Genomic DNA, 9,266 nt, shown 5'->3' with positions numbered 1-9,266 from the left:
GACTGTGTGTGTGTGTGTGTGTGTGTGTGTGTGTGTGTGTGTGTGTGTGTGTGTGCGCAGTGCAAAACCTTGGGCCATTTTAGTATGAAAGCCACCTTTAGTCTCCCTATATGTTCCAAGAGGAATGTATTTAAACTGCCAGTGGAAATTGCCAGTTGCCTTTTTGTATTTCTTCAAGACATGGCACACATGACAACACTAATTTCTGACAAGAGAACTGGACTCAACTAGGAACATAGGAAACTGCATAATACTGAGTCCTCTGGCTTATTTAGTCCAATATTGGCAACTCGAGCTGGAAATATCTCTCCAGGGTTGTGGTCAGGATTTTCTTTGCTCTGTCTGGAGATGCTTGAAACTTGAAGCAGTGATCTTCTGCATGCTGAGTTACAACCCCTTTAATGTGCTTTATTACTCTCAGCATGTGCTGTATGGAGTATCAACCAACAATGAAAATGTGCTGAGTTATTGCTACTTCTTTCATTGCAATAAAACTAAAGGCAAGGTGAAGATTGAACACTTACACTAAAGAATTTAAGAGACTGTGGGGGTTCTGCCCATGGCTTAGAACAAGGGTGTTGAATTGCTCTCAGCCTGAGGGCCAAATTCAACTTCAGAGAAGTATTCACAGGCCACATGCCCATGGTGGTTGGGGCCAAAGGCAAAAAGATGGGATCAAAAGTAGTAACATATTTTTATCTTAAGGCTGTTACTGCCAATAACTAAGCCTGGAGGAAACTCAGTCAAAATGTTGTAAATCATCAAATCCATGATATCATGGGAAAGAGGATGCTGTCAATTGGGAAACCTCAGAGGCCAGACTTGGACTACAGAAGAGGCTGATTCTGGTCCTTATTACAGTACTCCATTGTTTTCACTCATTCTGTTTGAAAATGGCTTCTCCTGTACTCAGAAAGGTAGTGGAATATCCATGCACTCATTCATGCCATCACTGTATTTGCATATCAGTGGTACTAGTTCCCATGTTTGCTTTTCGACCCTTGAAATATGACAATACCATTTACACTACCATATTTTAAAAAGAAGCCAACTGTGTAAGTCTGTAATGACACTATTCTGGAACCATCTCTACTTCATCAGGAAGACAAACACATATGCTACTTCCATTATTTACTTTTTCCTATGAACCAACACTTGCCCGGTTCTGGTTTGGTTTATTACTTTTTATACTTTTTAATATATTTTTAAAATTTACTCGTTAAACTTTCCGTGGTTTCTCTCGGCATTAATCCTTAATAGAAATACATCAGAATTGCACTAATGAACCACTTACCTTATTTGTTTGTTTGTTTGTTTTTAAAAAATAGAATAATGTTTAAATCAGAGAGGTCTTTGGTGAATAAAAAGGCAGAAGGATGGAGAAAGGGATGAGATCTAGTCAGCTCAGCTTGCAGGATTTTTTTTAAAGACCTTCATCACACATCACACAACTTTAAATACATATTTAGCAACTTTAAATAAATATTTGATGCACTTTAAGGTTTAAATCTTGAATTAAGCCTTGGTGGTTCATGGTAACGGAATATATTTATTTTTATTTTATTTTTTACACTCTTTATTTATTATTTCAACATATCAATATATATAACAAAAAACATATTAAAACCTTTCTCTTCTTTATCTTCTTTTTCTTCTTTCCTTCCCATTTTATTGTCCTTTGTGTGTTACTTGATACTTTTTATTGTTTCTTGCAAAAAAAGTTTTTACATTCCAATATTATTCAACTTATATCTTATTTTTAAAAAAATCTTACTTGTATCACAATGTATTCTCCCAATTATATTTATCATTTAACTTTGATCTTTTTTGAAATTATTCCTTCTTCTGGTTCACTTTTATATTTGTTCCAAATTCATCAACCTGTAGCATACCAAAATACAATTAAGCCAGATTTCCATCCAAACCCCATCTCTTCTCCCAATACGTCACGATCTGTCTCCACTCCTTTTCTATATTATTCCTTTTCTTATCTTCCAAAATATATGAAAGTTTGTCAAGCTCTTTGATTTCATTAAGTTTAATCAGCCACTCCTCTATCTGTAACTCCTCCTCCGATTTCTAATTTTGTGCTATCATTTTCCTGGCAAGGGTAATCAAATATAATATTATTCTCCATAATTCCTTCTCATCATCAGTCTTCAAAAAACAGGTCATATTTAACAGGTAAAATTCTGGTCTTTTCTTAAACTTTATATTAAATATCTGTTGGATTATTTTATGTACGGTATCTCATTCCAAAACCTTTTAACTCTTTCACATTTCCACCACATGTGGATCATAGTGCCTCTTTCCTTATGACAATTCCAACATTTATCAGTTTCTAACTTAAACATTTTTTTCATCCTAACAGGGGTGTAATACCATCTATTACTAATCTTCAAAAAATTTCTTTGAAGTCTTGGCTTCATGTGCTTGTTCTTTTCCACACTGTCTCCCAGGCTTCTAAGAGGATTTCATGACCTATATCTCTTGCCCAATCGATCATGTATTGTTTTACTGGCTCTTTTTCTAGTTCTCTTTCTCTAAATAGTTTATAATATTTACCAATTTTTCCCCTCATCCGCTTTCATTATCAAACCATCTAATTCATTTGGTCTTATCTCAATTCCTGTAATCTTCATATCCTCATTGAATCTATGTCTTATTTGATAATAACTGTACCAGTTTATTTCTTTTTTTCCTTTTATTAATTCCTCTTTAGGTTTTATGGAAATTTCTTGTTTTTTATTTATTTTTATTAATTCTCTATATTTTAGCCAACATTTTCCTGAATCCCACCTACTGACAAAGGCCTCCTGAGTTGATACCCATCCTGGTATTTTATAATAAAATTTCATCTTTACAGCTTTCCAAGTTTCTGACAAAGCTCTGCGTATCGGGTTATTATTGAAGTCTTTATTCATAGCAGCTTTATTGTACCATAAGTATGCATGCCACCCGAATCTTAAGCCTGGTCCTTCTAAATTTAATGTTCGTTTATTATTCAGTTTAATCCAGTCTTGTAACCATATCATATTACATGCCCATCTGTATAGCATTAAGTCCGGCATCGCACATCCCCCTCTCTCTTTCGTTTCCTTTAAGATGTTCCATTTAATTCTAGCTTTACCTCCTTTCCAAATAAATTTTTTTACTTCTTTATTCCAATCTTCTATAATCCTTGATGTTATGTTAATTGGTAAATTAATGAATAGAAATAATATCTTAGGGAGTATGGTCATTTTTATTGCAGCTATTTTAGTTTAGACCATCTACCCATTTCTGTACGTATATTGTTCCACATTATTTTATAATTATTATCAAAAAGGTTCATATTATTATTGGACAACCAAATTCCCAAATATTTCACTTTGTTTTCTACCTTACAACCTGTTTTTTGCCTCAGTATTTCTTTTTCCTGTTTAGTCAAATTTTTAGTTATCATCACAGATTTCCCTTTATTGTTCTTAAATCCTGAGAGCCTTCCAAACCAATTTAAGTCACTCATTAAATGTTCTATATTGTTTACCGGGTCCTCCAATATTACAACCAAGTCATCTGCATAAGCTCTCACCTTCACTTCTTCACCTTTTATCTTAAGTCCCTTTATCCTTGGGTTACTTCTAATTTTATTTAACAGAAACTCTAACACAACAATGAACAACAATGGCGATAACGGGCAACCTTGCCTCGTCCCTCTCAGTATATGAAATTCCTTCGTTAATTCACCATTGATTTTAAACAGGCTGTCTGTAACAAAATATATTTAAACGGAGTCCATTATAAAGAAAAGGTTAAGAACTTCCAACATAAACTGCTAAACGCCTATCTTCTGTACTACGGGGGAAATACGATATATGGAGTGTATAACACTTTCAAAAATGAAATGTATTGAATCGAACTTGGGTGACTTCAATTGCACAGGGTTTATGACTTGTTTCAAGTAATATATTTACCTTATTTTGTTAACTGGACATTAAAAAGAAGCAGCGCCTCAAAACAGCTAACAGACAAATGTCTTATACCCTTATCACAATAATACTGTAATAATGAACAAAACCACTCAATCTTTTCAGTCTAAATCCAAATTAACTGCCTACTTTTCAATGCCAGTGGAAACACTACTGCTGTTACTTGAGAGCAGGGCTGGGCAACAGCAAACACAACAGGGGGCATTTTCCCTTCCTGCACTCACCTGGTGGGCCAGAGCAGCACATTTCAGCATGGCCAAAGTGACATGATGTCACTTCTGGCCACCTTCTTGGCCAATTTTCAACCAACTGGTGGGTCTGTTCTGGGAAGGTATGAGGTGTTGGAGGGGTAGAGAAGCAAACTAATGCTTTGGGGGGGGGGGGGGAGGAGTTTTGGGGTTAAAAAATTTTCCCCCAAAAAACAAGCTTTTAAAACTTGAGAAGAATCTGGGGGCTTTGAGGTGCTTCCAGTGGATCCCAATGATCACACTTTGGGGTCCCAAGGAATCACACTTTGCCCATCCCTGTTTAGAGGGTCATGTTATCTAGCATCAATGGCTGTCCTTGCTTTTTCAGCATTTTATTCTTTTTTTAAAAAAGTTTACTACTGATTTGGTAGTCCATATTAAACCTACAATTATGAAAACAAGGGCTGTGACTCTATAGTTGCACAGAGGTTTGCTTGTTAAGATGTAATTTTATACTGAGGACAAGAACAAGGACCAGTTCAATACTAGGAATTTATTCAGAAATCTACAGCTTTTGATTAATGTTCACACCGTCATCTATACATGTCTGCTCTCATTAAATTCATTCTGCTCAATGGGGCTTGCTCCCAGGTAAGTGGGTATAGGATAGTTGTCTAAATAGCTTTCTTTTAAGCTCTGATTTCTTTCCCATTAACTGAATTGCATATGAAGGAAAATGATCATCTTTAACGATATGGGAAGCCTATCATGCATAACATCCTCTCTGTAAAGAGTCTCATTTTTCTGAATGGTCTGAAAGATAAAAGAAAGTTTAAAAACAAAATGAAAGAATTAGAATATGCTGAAGGAAGATCATATAACTTTGGAAATCTGGGTAATAAATCAAATACATCACTGCCACACCTGTAATTTGTCACTTGTTTCTGGAATATTGATAGCACGCTCAGCACCCAATCTCAGAACAGAATAATTTCAATTTTTTATTACTGCTTTTCTGCAGCACTGAGGTTTTTGGAATGTCTTCCTTTGAGGCATAAATGTTTCAGAAATTTAAAGAGTGCATGGAAAATCGATTTTCGTCATCACTTGCCTGAGGGCTGGACAGTGCTCTGACAGCATTCAGATCAGATCCTGAGCAAAACGTATTTTCTGTACCATGGACAATAAGCCCTTTCCCATCCTTCCAGTTTTCCAATTCAGCAATTTGCTGCTGTAGTTCTATCATCATCGTTCCTGCCATGAAAGAGAAAGAACAGCCAAGGGATATATTTAGTGTGCAGCTTTATATTAAGCCTCACACGATAAAAGAGGCAGCTATGCTACTGGCACCTATCCTTTCTAAAAAATCTAACTAGGGAGCAAAGAAATGGTGCCCCTCCACATGTTTTTCCCTTGCAACTTCTAGAATAGCCAAAGGTGAATTAGGGAAGCTGCCGTCCAGAAATAGCTGGAGGGCCTCAGGAAATCACCCCTGCCTAATGGCAAGCAGGCTGGAAAGGCAAAAATGTTTCTCTCCCAGGCAAACAAAATTGTTGCAAACATCCTTGTCTCCTGCGTTTTTTAGGAACAGGTGACACTTTTCTTCTTCCCACCAACAGGTGACCTTTTTCAACTATTTGACTATGAAAAACTGACAGTTCTAAGAGCATGACAAATACCAACGGTGGATTAAAACATCTAATTAAAATGCATATTGTGTGAGATGAGGAATTCCTATAAACTTGACTCTCCCTTGTCTATTTCTCCTCCCAAGTACTTTGGTGGAGGAGGGGGGGAGAAGGGAAAAGGAAAACAAAATGGGAGCAAGCTATTCATTCCTTTCCTCATCTATAAAACAGGTACAGCTTTCTCTGTAAACCTCAAGGTTCTCTGACATTAATAGCAGTAGTTATCGCATACCACAGTTTACTACTTTCTACTATTTACTACTTATTGCTATCCAAAATTTACTGTGCTCACTAGCAGCTGGGAGGGGGTGATGCTGTGATGTGCTCCCTTCATATTTTTATTTCATGCCTTGTTTACGTTGCAGATAGTCTGTTCTGATAATACTGGATATCTTGAATACTGAATAATAGTATTCTTTGTGATGTAAATCAGTAAAGCATACTGCCAAAACACTGAGGTGATACAAAATACAATGGATTGTATCCAATTAAGTCCTCCTGCCTATGGAATGAAATTTTTAAAAGTTGGATGGTCATCATCTTTTTTAAAAAAAATTAATGATATAAAGTGCCTCAGAACAAGCAGGCAGATCTAAAGCACAAAGTGGAAAGAACTAGGGCATATGGCTGAGGCTCACTGAACCATTTTGACAAATAACTTTTTCAAGGTCTAAAGTATCTTCTGTTATCAGGGACTACCTGTGAAGCACGAGACTCATTTAATACCTCTATATTTAATAGCAAAATCTTGTCACTGCTAATGATACTAATAAGAGATTGTTTTTGTCTTTGCATATACTACTAAGAGGACACAATTCGATTAACAATTTTTAATACCTGTAAATGCATTCATAAACCTTGGGTTGTTTAGTGTGAGTATCCCAATGCCATCATCTTCTTTAGAAAGGTCAACAGATCCACCACTGAACTGCTGGAGTTTAGCTTTAATTTTATCCTCCTGAAAACCATGGGTCTGGTTATAGAGGGTCATTGTCCTTTGCTGCAACAGCTTGCCATTTGTAATTCGATGGAAACACTTCCATAATAAGATTGTCATTTCTGGAAAGGAACACATGAGAAAAGTGCCTTTTGCATTACGTTCTTGAAACCTCCCTCAAGACCAAACTGCTCTGTTTTGCTATAGACCAATCCTCTAGTTCAACTTAATAGCAAAGCCACAAAGGCTATGTAGATAACTGTACACAGTTATAAGGAAAGAGATGGAGCTGTTAGGGAAGGCATACTGTTCATTATATAGTATACAATGTTTACCTCTGTCTCATAATCTGGGGCTAACCTAAACAAGAACTCCTCTACCAAGCATATAAATTGGGGTGGGCAATTTTTGGTGCACTGCCCTTTCAAAAGCATTCAGAATCACATCTTCCATTATTATCACCACTAATCCAGTCGCTACTGAAAGTTGGTGCAGCTAGCTGATACCACAAGCCATAATAAGCAAGTCACAAGACAAGAAACTAATGCAATACAGAATGACATTTTTCTATCTCTTCTGTCAATTTAGTCATTGCATACCATGATTTGGCTCAAGTGCACAGAAAAGAAGAGAGACTGCAGTATTTCTGACATATTAAATCTGAAAAACACAGCACCAATGAGAAGGCATACGTCCACTTTCAAACTGAAAAGAGTTTTTCTGATTTTTATTCTCTTCCTTCCATCCAAGATATTAGCATTTAATTCATAAGGAAGTTATTAATTTATTGCATGCCTGACATTTGATTTGATTAACTGGGTAATATATTGGCCAATTAACATTTCTATAAAGCCTCCTTGACTGTTTAGTTTTGTTCCACATTAGAGATACCAAGCATATTTTGAAGTTCTCTCTCTAGTTTATTGATTGAACATAAATTTACTTTTCAACTTGTCATTGAAAAGGCTCCCAAGATGGCTTAAAAATATAACAAACAAGACAGTTCACAAGAAGAAATGGGATTGGGAAGCAGGAAGATAAAAGGCAAATCCAAGCACTAATGTTTTGGCTACAAGGTTCAACAAACAGCAAGTCCAGTTGGCCATAGAGCTGGATTTCAGCCCAATGGAAAAACTACTACTTCCTCTCCATGGCGGGGAGAGGCAGTAGATGGAGGAATTTGCAAAAGACCTCTGTATGGAATTGGGACTGGCACAATGAAAGGGTGTCTGACTGCAGCTGCCTCTTTCTCCAAGGGCATAAGAAGTGGTAGCAGGAGGGATGAGGGCTCTTGGCAAAGACTGCACAACCTTTGAAAAAATCTACTAGGCCTTTTCAGACATCCACTAAATGTAACTTATTCCTCTGGTAATTGCATTGTTAGTGTTCTCTCCCCAACTCTGTGCTCTCTGTATGTGTCTTGCACAACTCCCATGGTTCCTTGATAGCACAGCCAACAGGTTGAAGAAGGCTGCTTTGGAGAGCTGCTAAAAAGTTGGCGATTCAAAAAGGATTCCAACTTAATGATCTTTGTTGGTTTATTATGTTTATTATTGGGGAGGGGTTATTGTTTTTAGGAATTGTGGGTACAATACAAGTTTTAAATTTTTTACTTTTTAAAGGAAAATGTGTTAGCCACCATTAATTTCTTTGGGGAAGTGGGCCAGGAAGATACATATTTTCAATGAATCAACCAAACAACCAATTGACAACCAATCCCAAGTCTTATCAGGGAAAACTGAAGAAGCTGAATATGGCCCAGTACAGACGGGACTATTGGGTGCCCTCATCATGTGCTAGGGGTTGGCTGAGGGCGCTCCACCCACACATGCCTCAACCCTAGCATGTGACGAGGGCATAACAATGGTGGTGCCCTATACAGATGGGCACTGCCATTGTTACATGCAGATGCATAGCGCCCGCACATTACAGCACCATTATGATGTCACAAGTGCGCCATTGGTGCACTGCGGCATCATAATCGCGCCACAAGTAAAACCTGCTTTTTGCGGGTTCTTTTTGCTCTGCGGGGAAGTCCCGTGGTCTGGAGGCTGCAGATTCCCCACAGAGCAAAACTACGCACCGACAGACCAACCTTTTTGGGTAGTCTGTACCGGGCGCATGTTTAGCCTGGAAAAGAGGCATTTAAGTGCAATATAATTACCACCTTGAAGTAAATATAGGGCTGTTTGTTGTGGCTCGTGTGCTGCGCCCATAACCCTTGTTGGGACCTATGGAAATGATGCGCAGTGTCCACCACGACCACCTGCAGAGTTCAACCACGTCGACAGGACGCCAAGAAGAAGGAATCTGTGAAGATGTCTTCAACTAATAATGACTCTTACAAGTCTTCACTCTAAACAAGGGCTTTAATCTTCCTTTGCAGTATTTACAACATAGATATACACAGTGTATTGGACATCTGTCTCTAATACACACTATTTACACCAACCAACAATAACACAACCTCTGAGGCAGCCAC

At 37.5% G+C, this 9,266-nt stretch overlaps 1 protein-coding gene across 3 annotated transcripts in view; it reads right to left on the bottom strand.

Annotated features, from left to right (window-relative positions):
• The window catches only part of ECHDC1 (ethylmalonyl-CoA decarboxylase 1), a 50,121-nt gene that overhangs the window by 23,777 nt on the left and 17,078 nt on the right, over positions 1 to 9,266 (bottom strand). For all 3 annotated transcript variants that reach the window (XM_042453182.1, XM_042453184.1, XM_042453192.1), the window contains 2 exons: positions 6,685 to 6,906; positions 5,271 to 5,413 (listed from right to left, as the gene is read on the bottom strand). In XM_042453182.1, coding sequence (XP_042309116.1) covers positions 5,271 to 5,413; positions 6,685 to 6,906 — 365 coding nt within the window. The remainder of the gene's footprint in view (positions 1 to 5,270; positions 5,414 to 6,684; positions 6,907 to 9,266) is intronic.

The sequence above is a fragment of the Sceloporus undulatus genome, chromosome 1, assembly GCF_019175285.1.
Source record: "Sceloporus undulatus isolate JIND9_A2432 ecotype Alabama chromosome 1, SceUnd_v1.1, whole genome shotgun sequence".
Classification (NCBI taxonomy): domain Eukaryota; kingdom Metazoa; phylum Chordata; class Lepidosauria; order Squamata; family Phrynosomatidae; genus Sceloporus; species Sceloporus undulatus.
Note: the sequence above shows the minus strand (reverse complement) of the source record. Positions and strands in the feature narration are given on the sequence as shown.